Consider the following 19,524-nt stretch of genomic DNA (forward strand, 5'->3'; position numbering starts at 1 on the left):
CATAATTCTATGAATTGGGAATGTACAGTCTAAAATACAGTGTGTAGGTATTGTAAAATAAAATATTACACACAAAAATGTGTAAAAAAAATTTATTTATTAAAAAATTATTGCAAATTTGCAATATTTTTCTTTCATAAAACACAATTACACATACATAACATATAATACACATATACACAATTTAAAGAAGCACATACATAAAAATACATATATATGTTTTACAATTAAATAATACTAATTTTCTACAAACTAAAATAAAATTATAAAACGAAATGTGTGCGTGTGAACATATAACCTAATATGTGTATAAATGCTGTCAACACTAAGAATTGTATGGCGCCTCTATGCCAAAATCCGGAAACTAATCTGCTGCTCTTTTTAACCTTATTATCGTCTATATTGCTCGCATCCTTTGCATAATCGTAATTCGCGACGCATTTTAAAATTACATCTCTGAACTCAATTTGAAAGGTTTCCTGTTAATCTTTGATATACTCTTTTTCGGCAAGCACACTCGTTTTGCATGTACAAACTGTATAATTTTTATAAAAAATTAATATTTATATGCATCGACAGCTTGTCGGTAAAATTTCCAAATTTTTTTCTCTTTTTCGTTTTAAAACTAGTGCTTGCCGATGTATTAGAGTATGTACTTTAACCATATAAGAGGATTTGTAATTCTATTGAAGCAATAAAAAATGCCGTGTTAATTACAAAATTGAAACTCGATCGGTAAGAAAGTGTAAATTCAGCATCCTCTTAAAGAGATCGAGAACCTCGATCTCGAAATCTCTCCCCATAAGACTGAAGCTATGGCCTTCCCGGCCTCTGCAGTTGGGCATGGTTCCTATAAGTTAGTAATGAAAAATAGGGAGATTCCCATTGCCCCGTCTATGAAATAACTTGGTGTCTTTCTGGACGGGGAGTGGAGGTTTACTTATTATTTTAAAAGATTGTTTCTGAAAGTAAACAAAACTGTTGGTTATTTAAGGGGAATCATGCCCAACTGTAGGGGTCCTAATAAAAAGAGAAAAAAACTATATTTGAATGTTGTTCTTTCCATGATTTTATATGGGGCCCCCATTTGGTCGGAATCATTTAGACAAAATCGAAGGGCTAAGACCTTAATAACAAAACTTATGAGAAGAATTACTCAGAGGGTCTGTTGTGCATACCGTACGATTTCTTTTGCTGCGGCATCAGTCCTGTCTGGAACCCTTCCAATAGAATTTCAAGTGCAGAAAATGACGTCCATATACTATAGTATTAAGGCAGCTAAAAATGAGGGTGAGGAGATTTCCCCCGGTTTCAGGGTGAAGTTATACCTTGATGCGAAAGATCAGGCCCTGTTGGATTGGAAGGCGTGCCTTCTGGAATTGCGCGACAACCAGCCTGGTTTTAGGATACGTAATGCATTGGTTAGTAGGTTAAGAGAGTGGTCCAACAGAAAACACGGTTGGATCACGTATCATATGACCCAGTTTCTTACGGGACATGGGTGTTTTAATAAATTTCTTTACAGAATAAATAAAGTGGAGTCTGCGTTGTGCGCCCACTGTTTGGTCGAGGTTGATACTGCCCAGCACACCTTCCAATTCTGTAGTGCCTGGTATTCTGAAAGATGCGGTTTGGTTCGGGTTATAAGGGATGAGCTTGATCTCCCGTCGGTTATTTTGGCAATTTTGGATAGCATAATTAATTGGAAAGCCTTCTCAACCTTCTGCACTAAGGTTCTTAGCCGCAAAAAGGCGGCAGAAAGGGAGAGACAGGCCGTGGATAGGAGTCAGGTGGTTGGTTACCTGGACTCAGAAACCTCTGATTAAGATTAGTTTATTATTATTGTTCTTAGATATTATATTATAATTATTCATTATTAATTGACTTTTCTGTATTTAAATTATATAGATTAGATAGTTTAGCTTTCAACTAGACTATTACTTTGTATACGGCCAACTCGGATATAATTGTGATTGTGCTGGCGTTGCGTCACTCTGGTCCCTATCTAATCATAGGTAGTATAAGTAGTAACTATGTTCTTTTGTAAGTTGCGTGGTCTATCCAGGTTTCTGTAGTTCCCGTTATTTCTGATAGAGCCTTTCGTAGGCATTCCTGAGGGAAAGGCAGAGATATGCTCTAGTTAGTAAGCCTGCCTCTCTCATGCCGGGGCCTGTAGGGCTTGAGGTGAGTTTTTAGCTGGTAGGCGGTCGAGATGCGCTATCGGATCTGGCTTGGCTGATGAATGTGCTTCTCTCTTGTCTCCGGATATCTGACATTCCCCCCTGCCCGCATGGGATGCCTGTCTGATCCTGGTTAGGCTTGGGAAGCAATCCTTATCCGGTCATGCTGGGGGATGTCCTGATGCAAGTTTCGGTCAAATCCAGCACTACCCTTGTAACAATGCAGCATGCATCGTCACGGCTACGGACCGAACATCGTCCGTAGCCAAAAAGAGCGCATCGAGCGCCGATAAAAGAATCATAAACACCAACGGTCAATCGCCGGACGGTCCCCCACACCCGACCGTTTCGAAAATTACCAGGTGGGGGTCCGCCGGCTAAACCGCCGATGCTTGCCGATCCTTCGCCAGTCGGGCGACAGCCGGGTATAAAAGAGGCCCGGCTGTACGCCTTCTTACCAGATCCTGTTCACTGCTCGCCAGTGAACATCCTATTGCGAGAGCACTCGTAATCCTTCGAGAATACTCGAAGTCTATGACCAGTAGCCCCACGAGCACGAGCATACTCGTGCACCGACCGAGCATACTCGGCTCCAGGAACCGCTTCCACATGTTACGGGAACACCCGTATCCCCGCAGAGCATACTCGGCTCTAGATCTCGATACGAGAATACTCGTATTCCTGCCAAATATACTCGGCCACCAGGAACCGTTCTCCGTTCCTCCGTGCGAGCATACTCGCACGTTACTGAGAGTACTCGGCCTCGATCCTCGCATACAAGCGTACTCGTATAATAACCGAGCATACTCGGTTTTGTTTCCTAAATACAAGCATACTCGTATATTACCGAGCACACTCGGCTTCATTTCTTATATACGGGCATACCCGTATACTGCCGGGAATACTCGGCTCTACGTCCGATCACCGGTCATTGCAGGGCGCGGGCAATACGCGCGTCCTCGCTCCCGTCTTCGTCCCTTCAAATCGGGTCCTTATATCCGGCAGGCAATCGCGAACAATCGAATCGACAGCGATCATCAAGTCACCGCGCACGCGCCCGAGCTATCGATCAGTCAATCGATCATCGCCGCCGCTCGAACGTATCGATCTACGCGCTCGCAGTCGTCTAGAGACAACTGCGGTGCCCGCGTTTGCGCTGACGCTTTCTCGTCACTGTACGACCGCCGTTACACATCATTCGCACCACCGCTATTATTATTTATAATACGCGTTCGAACAAACATACTAAACGTTCCGTATCCACACGGCTGTATATATTTAATTTTAGCATCACAAAATAAACATTATTTTATTTTATTACACCGAGCATTCTTTTACGTGCCCCCAACCGACCGAACTCCTGACTCCGGTGATTTATTCCGCGTATACAAACGTACCGTTTTACCCTGGTACGGGCCAGGGTGTCTTTAGATTTTCTCATCTCTAAAAAAAAAAAAAAAAAAAAAAAATATAGTAAAGTACGCATAGAAAGAATGCACAACAGAGACTTCTCTCTGTGTATGACACTATGGCTAGGCATAGAGTAGATAATACATAGATGCTCCGTGCGACGCGATCGGGCGCATGGTCACCGGTCTTTGCGACGCGGCCATGCCCCGATCAAGGCCCGCCCCTCGTCGGGTGGCATACTGGTGGAGCGAGGTGATCGCGGAGCTGCGCAGTAACTCCAACGCGGCTCGCCGCGTTCTCCTCAGGGCCCGACGAAGGGCGGGTGGAAAGGACGGAAGCACTCGGATGGCCGAGGGCAAGTATCTAGCCGCAAGACGCTTGCTCCAGTCGGCCATCCGAAGAGCCAAGGCCAAGGTCTGGGAGGAGTCTTTGGCGGAACTGAACCGGGATCCCTGGGGGCGCCCATACCGTATAGTTCTGAATAGACTCAGGCCGGCGGCGCCCCCAATCTCGGAGAAGCTCGAGCCCGAGTTTCTCGGCCAAGTGGTGGAGGCCCTCTTCCCAGTTAGGGAATCTAACATTCCCGGGAGGAGGGACCCTCCCCCTTGGGACGAGTCAAACGAGATCTCGGGCAGAGAGCTCTTCAACGCAGCCAAAAGACTGGGGGCCAAAGGCAAAGCCCCCGGTCCGGATGGGATTCCCGGCCAAGTATGGGCCTTGGTCTTGGGAGAAGTGGGTGCCCGCCTGAGGAACTTGTATAATACATGCTTCAAGACGGGCACCTTCCCCTCGGCGTGGAAGAAGGCCAACCTGGTCCTTTTCCACAAAGAGGGGAAACCGGCGAAGCAACCCTCGGCCTACAGGCCGATATGCCTGTTGGACGAGGTCAGCAAGTTATTCGAGAGGATAATTGCTGGCCGAATCGTCCAACATCTGTCGCGGAAGGGTCCCAACCTTAGCGAGGGCCAGTTTGGTTTCCGGGAGGGTCGATCAACCACAGATGCAATTATGCATCTCAAGACCCTCTTGGACCAAACTGTTGGGGAGGGCGACGTGGCGTTGGCGGTGTCGTTAGACATCGTCAACGCCTTTAATTCCCTCCCCTGGGAACACGTGGGGGCGGCCATGGACTATCATGGTCTCCCCCAATACATCAAGGAGGTGGTTTGAGATTATTTCCGTGACAGGACGCTCCAGCATAAGGATCAGCTGGAGCGGATAGGCAGTAGGCCTCTCTACTGCGGGGTTCCACAGGGATCAGTCTTGGGTTCCTTACTGTGGAACCTCGCTTATGATAGGGTGCTCCGCACGGCGCTCCCCCTGGGCTGTCGTCTGCTGTGTTACGCAGACGACACTCTGGTGGTAGCCCGGGGGGAGAACTGGAGGGAAGCCCGGGACGTCGCCAATGAAGCGACCCGGGCTGTTGTGTGCTCCATAAGAGCCATGGGGCTCGAGGTCGCCCTGCATAAGACGGAAGCCTTGTACTTCCATAGCAGGGCTGCGGGACGGCCTCCCCCTACCGAAATATGGGTAGGGGAAGTCCGAGTTCCGGTGGGGACCCGGATGAAGTATCTGGGCCTCACCTTGGATGGGCTATAGGGATTCGAGCAACACTTTGCTCAAATCATCCCCAGAGCGGACAGGATGGCGGCCGCGCTAGGCCGTCTCCTGCCTAACGTGGGTGGGCCAAACTCTAAGGTTCGGCGACTGTACGCCAATGTCGTGCAGTCGGTGTCCATGTATGGGGCACCGATATGGGCCGGAGCAGTCGCGGCCAGTCGGAGCATCAAGGCGAAAATTCATCGCCTGCAGCAACGGCTGGCCGTGAGGATCATCCGGTTCTACTGCACGACATCGTTCGTGGCGGCCACGGCCCTGGCGGGCGTTCTCCCGGTGGAGATCCTGGCAAACTCGTACGCCGAAGTATATCGGCGTACGAGGGACCCAGACCGTCCGGGAGGCGCCCGTCTAAGACCAGGGGCCGTGGAAAAAATTAAGAGGGATGCCCGTCGCGGGGCCATTACGCGTTGGCAAGAGGCCATCGCGAACTCCGTGGCGGGCAGATGGACCACCCGCGCCATCCAACCCTGTCTACCCGAATGGGTGGACAGGCGGGGACGAGGATTAGGGTTCCACCTGACACAGGTGCTCACCGGGCACGGCTGCTTCGGTGACTACCTGTGCAGGATTGGACGGGAGCATACAACGCAGTGCCATCACTGTGCGGCCGATCGGGACTCGGCGCAGCATACCCTCACCGAGTGTGAGGCGTGGAGGGAGGAGCGCCGAGCCCTGATCGCAGTGGTTGGCGAGGATCTTTCTCCTCCGGCATTGGTACAGGCGATGCTGGAGGAGGAAGATAAGTGGAAGGCCGTCTCCGCCTTCTGCGACATCGTTATGTTGCGGAAGGAGGAGGCGGAGAGAGTTAGAAGGGGAGAGGTGGAGTTAGAGGGGGGCACACCGCCTCCCTCTCCTCCCCCCTCACAAAGAGGAGGGAACAACGGCGGCGGGGGGGCTCCCCCTCCCGCCTCGCGGCGGAGGAGAATAGTCCCCCATCGCCGGTTACCGGCCCATATGAGGGCCACGTAGAGTCAGGGGGCCTCTCAGGGGTGAACCCCCAGACGGGAAACTTCACCAGTCAACCTGAGAGGTCCCCCCGGGGGGGATAAAGATCCCATATGGGATTCCCCCACATAGTTAGGCTGGGAGGACGAGGACTAATAATTCCTCCCCTCCCAGCGGGGGCCTGTTAGGAACGGGGGCTCCTAACGGTCCCGGCCACCCACACACACAGAGCGGGCGGGAAGAACTGTGGTAGCCCAGTTCTCCCCAACTAGGATAGGCGAACAAGGAAAGGGACTTGGACCTGCAACCCAAGTCCCTTCCCCGGGAAGAGGCCAAGTTTGGCCAAACCCGAGGGGGGGTGAGAAGAATGCTGCTAGCGATGCCTCACCACCCCTCTATATGGGTTAGGAAGGCTATCGGCGGGGGTTTTAGTAGGTATGCCCAGGGACATCTTCCCTGGGTGAGTCCCACATAACCCCCGGTCCCTCCCCCGAGGGGCCGTGGGTATCCGTAATGGATTTCCCCCGCCTTACCAAAAAAAAAAAAAAAAAAAAGATGCTCCGTGCGAAAAAGCGAAAGGAAGAGGCCACACAAGGCATAACTTAGGAAGAGATAATGATATACTCAAGAAAGTAAGCCTGTCTCTCTTTTCTTCGGGTTTTAGAAAGACAAGAGGTAAGTTTTTTAGCTGGTAGGCGGTCGAGCTGATCATCGGGGGACTGGCAACTCCTGGGATTCGTACTTTGCATGTTCTTCGGGCATTTGGCTATCCAGCATGGGATGCCGAAACCTGGTTAGGCTGGGAAGCGCTTCCATTTGGTCTTGCCAGGATTACCCTTCGATGTGAGGTTTGGTTGAATTTAGCACTACCCTGAGGTACGGGCTTCAGGGTGTTTTTTTGAAGATTTTTCTCATCTCCGTAAAAAAAAAAAAAAAAAAAGGTTCACAAAGTTGTAACGTTTTTAGGGTTAGGAAAACTGTCACGGAGCATGTGTCCGATTGCAACTACCGTGTGTCTGTTTCCTGTTGTGTCCGATTATCATGTGTCCAATTGCAACCATTGTGTGTCCGTTTTCTATTGTGTCCGATTAGCATTGTGTCCGATTTTCAATGTGTCCGATTACCATTATCGACGTTTGAAGCAGCCACTTTAAATTTCTTTAAATACGATAATTTCCCATACTTTTAAATATCATAACTCTTAATTGTAGCCCGAAAGAAAGCTCTATGTAAATTTTTAATCAAATCGGAGGTGACTACCTTAATATAGAAATTTACCACATTTAATTAATTAAATAATTAATTAAAAATTTATCTGGTGGAAGCTGCAGCAGAACCGGAAGCCAGATGAATGGACAGCGTCTGAAAATAAAAGAGAAATAAATACGGTTAACCTAGTCACAGTTCTGAGAATTATTGCGCGAGTAATTAGTAATTGCGCGATAAATTAGTGCACAATTGGGTTACTCAAGAAATCGTCATCGGAGGTTAGCAACGCCGACACACGCAGTTTAGAGGATTGAATGCTGTGCTGGAGGGATGTCTGCCATGACGGGTTGCAGCCAGCAGGCGCCGAAGGGATAGACGACATTGGGACCAAGGAACCGGACAATCCTTGCTGATCGGTGGTTAAGTCAGCTGGCAACCGTTGAAATAAGAAGCGTTATTCTATACCAGTGAGTGATGGCGTGGTTTTTACTTACAAAGTTACTTCGTCCGGTTACAACCTAACCTTGCAACCAGTTCCAGGATGCTCGAGGGACGATCCGGAGACGCAGCTGATAAAGCTCTTCGGGGACCTTTCCCCAAAAAAGAAATAGTAATTAAGACTAATTATACGTAGCTGTAAGTCATATGTAAACATAGGCTAAGTTTAAATGAAATAAATAATCTTTAATTTACCCAGTATTATAAAATATAATAATCACTAAAAATACATTATACTTACAATAAAAAGCGTAAATGATACGCGAAAAAACAACTAATATAAGTTAAAAATATACTTACCGTATAACCATTCGATGTTACCTTTTTTTTTTTTTTGCGGGAGGGGCGAGCCCCTCCCTGGGGGTGAGGAATCTTCCAAAAGACACCCTCTGGCGTGCAATGTGAGTTCCTAACAGGAAGCCCACTGCCAGAAGGTAGTGTTGGATTCGTCTGGGGGAGTGGTTTGCGACACTACTGCTCCCCCAAACGCCTACCAACTAAACCCCACCCCTGTTGCTGTGCCGTCAGCGGCCGGATTGGGGGGATGCCGGGAATCGCCAATCGGCATACGTCCAGCAATTCCCCCCGGCGGGCCGGTTTCCCGGCGAAAGGCTAATAGTGGGGGGAACAAAGGTTCCCTCTTAACCCTCAGCGCAACTCAGCTCCGGGCTTGCGCCCGGCGATCCCGCCTACGGGCGGGGGAGCGGGCGCCGCTCGACATCCCGCCCGCAGGGGATCAAAAACTCCCTCTTGTCTTGTCGCCTTCCGTTCCCGATTCGTCCCAGGAATTTTTGGGGCGGCTGTGAGGGTCGGCTCACAGGGGTTGCATGGGGGGAGGGGGAATTATCCCCCTCCCCTACGCTTTTTGGAGCCTCTCAAAAGTCGGGTCAGTCGTTTAGAACTGACCCGAGGATCTCACCCAAGTCCGATGCCCGTTAATCGGGCCGGGCTGGGAAACCAAAACCCCAAAATGGCTTTCGCATCCTCCGGATTCAGCGGCGGGGAGCGCAAAGCGCTTCCAGGTTGCGCCCGGAGGAGGGAGCCTCTCTGAAGAAAAAGAGGGATGGAGGGCCGGGAACATTCCTAGCTCCCCTTCCTGTAGCACCGTGTTATTTATTACAAAGTATTCTTCTCCGGGTTTTTTATCGTAGTTTTCCTTCCATTAGACCGACTGCCCACCCAGGACTTACAAGCTCGGTCTGCCCGGGTCTTTTTATAGAGGTTTTACCACTTTCGCGGCCCGCGCTAACAACACATTAGCGCCGGCCCCCGGCTCCATAAATGGGGTTACGGTGTGAGTCTCGACGCCCCCCCCTCGTGCAATGGGGGGCTTAGCCGTTATGTCGGAGCACCGACGTGCTAACGAGACTGGCCAGGTCCCGGATTTTTTCTTGAGGTTTACTCCTCTATCCTGGTAGTGTGTTTTCCAAAAACACACCTATTGAGTCCAGGCCCCCGGGGGTTTGAAATCAGAGTCCCCGTCTCCTATCAACGATTGGGAATGGTACCCTTACGAAGTCGCTGGGCTCCGCACGGCCTCTCCCAAACGAGGGAACCGTGAATCTACCGGGGAGGAAGAATGAGAGAGGTCGCTAACTCTTCCACCCCCCTCCAACCCTACCTCGGCGCTCCTCCAGCGCCAGGGCGCGGAGGGCGTGGCCTAGTACGGCCTCCCCCCTACCTCTCCTTCTCGCCATGGCGGAGGTAGATCCCCCCTCGCCCCGCCTCTCCCTCTCGGCCTCCTCCTTCCGAGACATAACTGTCTCACAAAAAGAGGAGACCGCCTCTCAAACATCTTCTCCCTCCAACATTCCCCTAACAAGGGAAGGGAGGGAGAGGTCTTCGTCAACCACTTCAACCAGGACCCAACGCTCATCAGCCCACGCCGGGCATAACTCGAGCGTATGCTGCGCCGAGTCCTGGCCGGCTGCGTAGTGGTGGCACCGCGTGGTGGGCTTCTTCCCTATCCGGCACAGGTAGTCACCAAAGCATCCATGCCCGGTGAAAACCTGCGCTATCCTGAAGGAAACTCCTCCTCCCCTCCTACCTACCCACTCCAGTAGGCAGGGCTGAATGGCCTCGACGGTCCTTAATCCAGGTAGACCCGGAATATTGTGTTCGCTCAGTCGGTGTTGCCACTCCCTGAGCGCCCACTTCCGGGCCCTGGCCTTCTCTTTCGCCACTTTCCTGGAGATGTTCTCGGGGGAAATACCGCTCCGTCCGACCTTTATCGCGCACCGATACGATTTGGCACGCGATTTAGCGACCAGGTCGAGCGGGAGTACCCTCGCCAGGGTCGTGGCCGCCACATACAACACCGTCCGGTAACACCGGGCGACTTTAATGACCATGCGCCTATCCGCCCTTTTAACTAGGGCAAAGGCGCGTTTGTTGGCAACCAGGTCGCCCGCCCAAATTTGTGCCCCATAGAGCGACACCGATCGGACGGTGTTCGTGTACAAGTGCCTAACTTTTGCACTTGGACCGCCGAGGTTGGGCAGGAGACGACATAACGCGTTTGCCATCTTGTCCACTCTGGGAGCAAGAGCATTGAAATGCTGAGTAAACTCTCAGAGTCCATCCAGGGTGAGGCCAAGGTATTTTATCTTGGACCCCACAGGGATACGGGACCCTCCGACTTTGATGAATGTCGGGGGTGGTCTCCCTCCTGTCTTATTATGGAAGAACAGGGCTTCCGTCTTCAAAGGAGCCACCTGTAAACCCAGGCCCCATATAACGCGCACCACGCTTGCCACGGCTGCAGCCGCGGCCTCCCACCACTCCTCCCCCCAAGCCATGACTAAAGTGTCGTCCGCATAACAAACGACGTTACAGCCCGGAGGGAGGGCCGTCTGGAGCACAACATTGTACCCGAGATTCCACAGCGCCGGGCCCAAAACAGTCCCCTGTGAAACCCCGCGGTACATCCTCTTCTCGCACACCACGCCGTTCCCATCCGTATATGCGAATGACCTGTCCCTAAGGTAGTCCCACAGGACTGCTCGAAGATAGAGGGGCAGCCGGAAGTAATCGAAGGCTGCCCCCAGACAGTCCCAGGAGAGGGAGTTAAAGGCGTTCACAATGTCAAGAGACACTGCCATTGCTACCTCCCCCCCTTCAGCGCAGCCTCCGAGAAGGACCGCACGTGGTTTATGGCGTCCACAGTGCCGCGTCCCTCCCGAAAACCGTACTGCTTGTCGCTCAAAGTGGGGCCACCCCGGGACGGTGCTGGATGAGGCGACTAACGATGATTCGCTCAAAGAGCTTTACTGCCTCGTCCAGCAAGCATATGGGCCGGTATGCGGAGGGCTGCTCCGTCGGCTTGCCATTTTTGTGGAGGAGAACCAGATTGGCCCTCCTCCACCGCGAGGGAAAAGTGCCGGATCTGAGACAGGACGTAAAAAGCTGCCCCATCCGGTCACTTAACACCCTCGCTGCCAGAGCCCATGTCCTGCCGGGTATTCCGTCGGGACCAGGTGCTTTGGTTGTCCCGCCAAGCCTGGCCCGCACTGCGGTTATCTCCTCTGCTGAGACTGCCGGTTCCTCGGGCCACGTCTCCCCGATCGTAGGGAGAGGTATGTTGATTTCCTCCACAGGGAACAACGTGTCCACAATGTTCCCGAGGATTGCCGGCTTTAGTCTCTCCGCAGTGGGAGGCGCCCTTGGTCTCAACTTCCTGAGCACCAACTTGAAGGGTTGCTCCCACGGATCCCAGTCCAGGGTGGAAGTCAACTCCTCCCATGCCCTGGCCTTCTCCTTTCTGATGGCGGCTCGCAGGGCGTTCCGCGCAGCCCGAAACCTCTCCAGAGCTTCCGTCATTCTGGCGTGATCCCTCCTTCTGCGCACGCGCAAGAAAGTACGTCTGGCGGCCGAGGACAGACGCCTAAACTTGGCGATCTACTTGGTCTACCAGTACATAGCCTTGCCGGGAGACCCTCTAGATCGTGGCACAGACGCTTTGCACGCGTCCTCAACCATGCTCACGACCCTCGTGGCCTCTTCCTTCAGGTCCACGGCCTGGCCAGATGGCTTTGGCCAGGATTCCACCAGAATGACCGCCATCAGGATGTCTTCATTGATCTTTCTGAGGACCCATCCCCTGCGGATGTTACGCCGACGGCGGCTGAGCTGTCCGGTGGGGGTGGTCGAGGCCTCGATCACAATGTATCTGTGGTCGGACCCCGAGTCCAGATCTTCGTCCACCCACCAACCCGTGACTCTGCGTGCAGCCGACGGGGAAGCCCACGTGAGATCCACGATGGACTCCCCCCGGGTACGTACGCAGGTGCTCCTCGAACCCGTGTTTAGTAGACACAGACCGAGTGCCGCCGCTCATTCCACCATTTCCCCTCCCCTCTCGCCGGTTCGCGAGAAACCCCACAGCGTAGACCACGCGTTGAAGTCCCTCGCGACTATAGTGGGCCGGGGGAGGCATCTGCGTACGCAGTCCCCCAACTCCGACAAGAAGGTCTTAAAGGAGGGGAGTTTCCATTTAGGTGGGGCGTAACACCCCAGTACCGCCCACTCTCCCCACTCTACCGCCACAAATCCGCACCCGGCTCCAAACTTGGAGCACGGGCGCGGCACTGCGGCTGGTCGCCACGATATCGCGACCCCTTCCCCCGTAGAGTCCGTAAACCAGTTGGGGTGGTCTCTCTGTATTCTATACGGTTCCGAGATCACTCCCAACTCGAACCCACTCTCCGCCATGGTCTGGTTAAACAAATCTTGTCCCACGGCGGAGTGGTTCGCATTCGCTTGTAGGATCCTGGTAAAAGGGAATAGTCCTACTCAGGATCCCTCGGGACGTACACAACGTCGTCGTCCTCCTCATCCGCGGCTGGCATTGCTGTTGTGGTTTCGCGTCTACCCCCGTGCCGTTCAAAGACTCTCGCCGGTCTCTGCTCCAGCGGCACCCCAGCTGGGTTCCATTGGGGGGATAGGGATTCCTCCAGCGGCCTATTCGCCGCTGTCTCTCGGGCAGGCGTGCTGGTCGAAGTCACGCCCGATGTTTCCCCTTCCTCTTTGACCGTTCCAGCGGGAACGTGCGCGGGTTCCGAGGCCGCGCCCGTCAGTCTCGCCTCCTCTTCTATCACACCTGCGGGGTTGGGCACGGGGGCCCGTGCCGCGGCCGATGACCCCGCCCCTTTCCCTTCCATCTCTGGAACAGAAGTGGGTGTGGCCGCCAAGGCCACACCCAGTTGTCCTGCTTCTTCTATCTCCATCCTGGTGGGAGTGACAGAAGCGGTCGCGGGGGCCAAGGCCGCGCCCGTCCTCTCCTCCTTGTCTTCTTCCCTATGGACCCAGGCGGCCTGGGTGCGGGCACCGGGGCCAAGATCACGCCCACAGTGACACTCCTTCCCATTTTTCCCCAGTTCTTAAGGGCCTTGCAGGCAGGGCCCCCCACTCTATGCGTGTGGGGGAGTCCCTTATCCCTGCATACAGGGCAGCTCACGGGGTCCTCACAATCCCTAGCGACGTGTCCCGTAGAGCCGCACCTGTAACAGGCGTTGCTCTTGTCTGACGAGTTCGTGCAGATGATCCGCACGTGGCCCGTCTCCATACATTTGTAGCACTGCAAGGGTCTCTCATCTAACAGGGATACCCTTGCATTGCCCCACCCCACTTTGATGCTATCTCCCTCCGCGACCTTGATTGCCGCAATGAGGGGGCACCGCACCCAAGTCACCCCCTTTCCATTTCCCACTGGGGAGAGCCGAATAGGTCCAACTTTAACCAGTGTGGGGGGTCATTCCCCCACCTTGGCCACGGCATCAGCGACTTCGCTTGGCTCAATTGATTCCATGAGTTGATCCGCAACTCCCCCGTCTTGGAGGGTCTGACCACCCTCACGCTTTCCCTTCTCTGAAGGACCTTCCTTAGGGCCTCGGCCAGGGCATCAGCCTTCTTCTCGCTATCTGGGCCCGGTGTTTCCAGGCGGGTGGCTCCCGTCCTGGCTTTCCCGAACTTCAGATGCTCGATCCCAAAATCGTTGAGGCTGATCCTGCCCCTCGCCTCCCTCATGATCCGGATGTAGTCCCCCTGCGAGCAGATGACGATGATCGCCGCCAAGTTAGGGGGCCTCCGGATCTTTTGGGTTTTTGTGAGGGCGGTTTGAGCCGGGCTCTTCCTCTCCTGCTGTCCTCCATTGGGTTCCAGTTTGGTCGCCTGGGCCATCCTCGCCCTTTTTCTCTTCCCCACCACCACAGCGTAGTTTTGGTTGGCGGGAAGAGGGGCTGGTACCCTCTTCTGTTGTTGCTGCTGCCGCTGCTGCTGCTGCTGTTGTCCATGCCGTTGTCGCTGTATGTGGGGGGTTCTCCCCTCCTGTGCAGCCGGTGGCTCCGCCAGGGTCGCGGCCTGTCCTCCCCCATTTCAACGCAGACGTGGGGTTCCTTTAGAGGAGGCGGTGGAGGGAAAGAAAACGGCCTCGGTCTTTTTTCCCCTCTTGCCCCTCCTTCTCCCCTCTTTCGGGGGGGGGGGAACTCCTTCTTTGCTGTTGTGACCGAGGTCGGGACATATCTCAGCCTATCAAGGACTGCCGGTAATAGCTATTTGAGCAGTCCCGGCAATATCCTCCGGATCTCCTTCCCCCCAATAGTGGTGGGGGGGGAGGACCGTTTCTTCTATCCCTCCTGAGTTGCCCCGCTGTCCGGTCCCGCACGGGCGGTCGGGGAGGGTCACCCCTCTCCTCCATCCCGGCCACTCTCCTCATTGAGCCCATCACTGGGCTGATAAGAGGCGGACCGATAGCTGGGGCAGGGATGGGAGGAAGGGGGGGTGGGTGGGATCCTCCCTCTCAGTTTCACCACCTCCTCCTTCAGCCTCTGATTCTCCATCCGGAGTTCCTCTACTTTATTTTGGAGGTCCTTCTTTCCCAGGAGAAAAAAGTCTCTCTCCGGGGTGGTCACTCCTCTCCTCCTTGATTTCGTCGGCCTTTTCCTGGTTCCACCTTTGGCCACTCCTCTATTCGGGGGCGTTATCCCCGCTCCGTCTCCGGGTAGCTCCATCATCCCTCCCCTCGGGGTTCCAAAAAGGGCATCCTCATCTTCGCAGTCACTCGAGGTGTAGACTGCTCCCTTAGTCTTCCTCTTAGTGCCAGAGGAGTCCCCGTTATTCCTGGACACCCTGGTGTCGCTCCGCAGTCGACCGACGATCGATCTGTCGGCGACTACGTCCCGTCCCGCATCTATACCCCCTCTTTGTGCTTCGTTTCGTGCCAACTCCGTACCAGCTTGTGTAGCCTGTTTGTCATCGTTCAATCCGTCCCTTGTGTTTTTGTTTTGTTTAATTGTCTCCATTTTTGTCCCACGAATAAGGTAGGAAACAATTGGTCCATACCGACAGAGCTTCCTTACCGGGATAAGGCGACTGAAATACTGTGGGTTTGCGCCAGGTGCCCCACAGGAATCGTTTGCGACCGCACATTTTTATAGTCTCTGCGGCCATTCAGCCCTCGGCACGATGCCTTCCACCTTGGCTTGAGACTTCCGCGCTATTGTCCCGGACTCAATACACCAATCGGCGCGCACACCTTACGGGCTCCCAAAAAGAAACTGGCCCGCTCGGCGCACGCCACCGACCGGCCAGCGGGGAGATCCGCCCGCATGAGGCTCGACATGCGGCGGATCCGAAGCGACGAAATGCCCCAAAAGCGCGCCCCCGGGTAGAAAACGGGACACTTCCCTGGGAAACACGTCCCGACGCAGCCGCCGCCCCCTCACCACCAACATGCCGGCCCGCGAAAACGGACCACAGGTCCCCACCCAGACGGGCGTGAATGAGGTGAATTGTGTGTGAGTGTGAATGAAGTGTGTATGTGTATGAATGATGAGTGAGTGTGTGTGTGTGTATGCAGTACGGGAAATGGCACCCCACGCATCACCACGATGCGCGGGGGCCGCCCGCCGAATGCATGCATGGCCCCCGACTTCCGAGCAGCTTCGCACCAGCGAAGGCGCCCAGACAGTACGGGGGCCAGGAGTGTACGTGTATATGCGCGCGCGCGCGCGCGCGCGCGCGCGTGTGTGTGTGTGTGTGTGTGTGTGTATGAGCGCGAGCACGGGGAGGGACGACCCCCGGCCAAATGCGCAGAGTCCGGAAACGACTGGGAAGGAGAGCTACGCACCTCCCCCCCACCCATCCTTTGGTTTTTTATTAGAGTGTCCGTCTCCTAGGTTGACTGCCCACCCAGGACTCATGAGCTCGACCTACCCGGGTCTTTTTATAGAGGTTTCACCACCCTCGCGGCCCATCCTAGCTAAGCTAGCACCGGCCCCCGGCCCCATTAACTGGGGTTACGGTATGAGACGCCACGCCCCCCCCCCACGTGCAATTGGGGGGCCGACCGTTATGCCGAAACACCGGCGTGCTAACGAGGCTGGTCAGGCCCCGGATTTTTTCTTGAGGTTACTCCTCTATCCCGGTGGAGTAAAAAACACTCCTAACGGATCCAGGCATCTGGGCGATTGTAGTCAAGGCCGCCAACCCTTACCGGCTAATCGGAAACATCCCAGAAGGGCAGCCGGATCCCCGTTCCCCCCTAAGAAGGAACTGTGTGCTCTTAGCACCGTGAGAAGACTCCAACGAGCCATCCCACGGTGAGCCCCCTCACCACAACAAGGTGGCGCACAACGAGGAGGGAGTCGATGTTACCTGTAATAATAATTTTATATTAATCTTTTTTTATAAATTTAGTTAGGTTAGGTTAACAAACAACAAGGTTAGAAAAGTGCAAATGTAATGACCATTATTAATTTTATTGTTTATTTAAAAAATATGCAATAATTTTAAGTTTAAAAATCGCGCCTGCTCAACCGTTGATCGAGCTGATCAGACGCGAAACATTTCAAGATGGCGACAACTAAAGTTCGCCAGACGGATCTCCACGATTGGAGGAAACCTTGCTGGGCTCTGATTGGACACTGCACCAGCAGAAGGGAAAACAGTCGGATCCAGGGGTATAAAAGCTGGACACGAGAGAGCTCTCCAGTAATTCTGGCGAGAAGACCACCACTCAGCGGAGTGGTCGGCAACGCGTCACTCAAAGGTGAAACGCAAACCACCGAAAATGTTATCGGCGTGTGTAAAAGCGTTGTAAGCCACTATGGCTCATAACTTGTGTACATTTATTTTGTTTTGTGTTAGATATACTATTTATTTTAATTGTCAATCAAAATAAATTGTGTGAAGTTTATTTCGATCCGAACCTGTAAAAAGAATGTTGTCGATACTTACCTTATCCGTTCTGCACCCTGGTGATCCATCGTCCGTGCGCGAGGTGAACCTGTAAACAAACAAACAAAAAGGATTAGAACGAGATACATCGCAGCATCTCATCAGGCGTCATCGTCCGTGTTGAAGAAAGCGATATCCGATCCTGAGGGTCATGGAAGGACGAGACGAGGATCTCAACCTTCTCGTTTAAGAGATCAAAACGAGTGGCGATCAATCTACGGCAAACGTATTGCTGCCTGCGACTAGTGAGTCCTGAGTAATATCTCTCCATAGGGCGCGTCTGGTCACAACCTAACCCCGAATTTAAACCCCGAATCCGGACCCAGAATCTGGACCCGGAATCCGGACTCCGAATCCCAACCCCGAATCCCAATTGCAAGCGACGAAAAGTTTTTTAAGCCGACCGGGTTTTAAACTCGGGATCCCTTGTTTCACAATCTAGCACTTATTCTGCTAGCCCACGACAGCTCCACTACTTTTCTATTTAATCTGACCATTTGTACCGGTATGAACGACAATGATTAGAACAAGAATTTATTCTCGAAATATTTAGAGAAAAAAAAACAATCGGACAAAAAATTGAAAAAAATAGAGAGAACGTTAATGTACATGTATAAAATTTTACCTGGTGGTAGAGAACACTTGTCAGAAAAGGTTGGCGTCCTCCTCGTTGTGCGCCACCTTGTCGTGGTGAGAAGGCTCACCGTGGGGTGGCCCGACAACTGTCCTGGTGGAAGAAAAACTACAATAAACAATTCGGAGAAGACAACTCTGTCAACAAATAACATCCAATGTTGATATCATGTCGTCTAGGAAAACAACCTTACAGCAGCAGGGCTCCGGAGGTCCAGCTGCCGGTGCGGATGGGGGTTTCGTCCCAGCCCCCTCCGCATCGTCATCGTACGATGGGCTACCCATGGAGTGCTCCGCAGGCTTCATGGGCAAACCTACTACTGCGAGGACGAGTATGAAGATGATGACGACAACCGCGATGGTCACGGAGGGGACAGGGCAGCGGAAAATTACTGTCTATGACCTCAGCCGCTATCCGCAGATTTGGGTGAAGAGGATCAGGGGCCCGACCCCCTCCTCCTCGTTGTGCGCCACCTTGTCGTGGTGAGGGGGCTCACCGTGGCCTGAAAAGGTCTTCCCACGATGCTAAGAGCGCACGTTTCCTCCTATGGGGAAACAGGGAGCCCGGCGACTCCCTTAGGGCTTGCTCAATCGCCGGTAGGAGATGGGGACTCCGACTGCAAACCCCCGGTGGCACGGCACCGTTAGGGAGAGATTTTTATCTCCCCTCCGTGCACGGGCGGCCAGGCTCGTTAACCCAGTGGGGCGGCTGGCCAGGGGGGTGCTCCCCCCATGGTTGAGGCCTGTCCTGGCCGGGGCTAAAGGGAAGGGATGTGGGTCCTCTTATGTCTGGGGCCGATCCTTTCTCTGGCGGTTTTGGGGGAGAAACGGATGCGGTCTGGCATGGAGGGAAGCGGTGTCCCACAACAAAGGTGGCTCTCCCTCTCCGCTCAAACGGCACGGGGACGTGGTCCCTGTGTACGCGAGCGTGATGGAGAGCGACGGGCCGTCGATGTCCCGGAATTCACCAGACTTGTCGGGCCGGGCTGTACCGAGCCGCTCGGAAGTAATCCGAGGCGGGGTCGAACGGCGGTAGAAGCTAGGGCGGTTTCCGGGAGCTTAGATCGCGGTTTCCGGCCTGGCTTGGTAGCTGCTCGAGCCGCTAAAACGTATTCTGAGGTCGGGGTCGAGTAGCGAGGTCCGCGCACTCTCGGAGCGCGTCCCGGTAGTTCTACCGGTCCCAGAGCACGTGGACGAGGAGTACCGACGCTGGTCGCCACGGCGGGCAAGGCGGTTGGTTGGATCGCTACAACCCTCCGCTCCATCCGTCCGTGGGGTCCCCCGCGTGGCGGTGCCCACACAGTCGGAGGTGTAGGACCCCTGAAAGCCCCTGGTTGGAGTCACATCTGCCAGGGGGGAGTAAGGGGTTGGAGGCCCGTGCACCGGATGCCTATTCCGGTGCCAGCGCCATATGCCAACTCCCCGGGGAAACTCGGGAGTAATGGGGCATGCCCGGTCGGCGGAGCCGTGATGGGTGGTGGGTTTCAAACCAAAAATGTATTGTTCTAATATTTTTGTTCTTGGGAAGAGCTGCGAAGATTCGCAGCGCACACGCACTATAGCGCAAACCGGAGTTGCCCAATGTGGGCATCCGGAGAGAACGGAGGCTACCCTCTCTCCTCCTCCTTTGAGGTTGAGAGGCGGAGCCGACAGGGAGGGAACCATGGAATCACCCCCTTCCCGGGAGTTCCTTGGGTGGGGTCTGGAGGCGGAATCACGTCCCTGAGCTCTCCCCCCTGAGGGCCTTCACGGGCCAAAGAAGGGCACTCCTCCGATACGGAGGACACCCTGGTGG

General features: G+C 53.9%; 1 protein-coding gene across 1 annotated transcript; it reads left to right on the top strand.

Annotated features, from left to right (window-relative positions):
• Positions 1–1,247: 1,247 nt before the first annotated feature.
• LOC105680168 (uncharacterized) lies at positions 1,248–1,826 on the top strand. Its single transcript, XM_012380637.1, has one exon. It carries the CDS (start codon positions 1,248–1,250, stop codon positions 1,824–1,826), a length of 579 nt encoding a protein of 192 aa, XP_012236060.1.
• The last annotated feature ends 17,698 nt before the right edge of the window (positions 1,827–19,524 follow it).

The sequence above is a fragment of the Linepithema humile genome, chromosome 8 (genome assembly GCF_040581485.1).
Source record: "Linepithema humile isolate Giens D197 chromosome 8, Lhum_UNIL_v1.0, whole genome shotgun sequence".
Lineage (NCBI taxonomy): Eukaryota > Metazoa > Arthropoda > Insecta > Hymenoptera > Formicidae > Linepithema > Linepithema humile.

Bases quoted from the DNA above. Each gene is read 5' to 3' on its own strand.
- LOC105680168 (XM_012380637.1), top strand. From the start codon at position 1,248: ATGACGTCCATATACTATAGTATTAAGGCAGCTAAAAATGAGGGTGAG.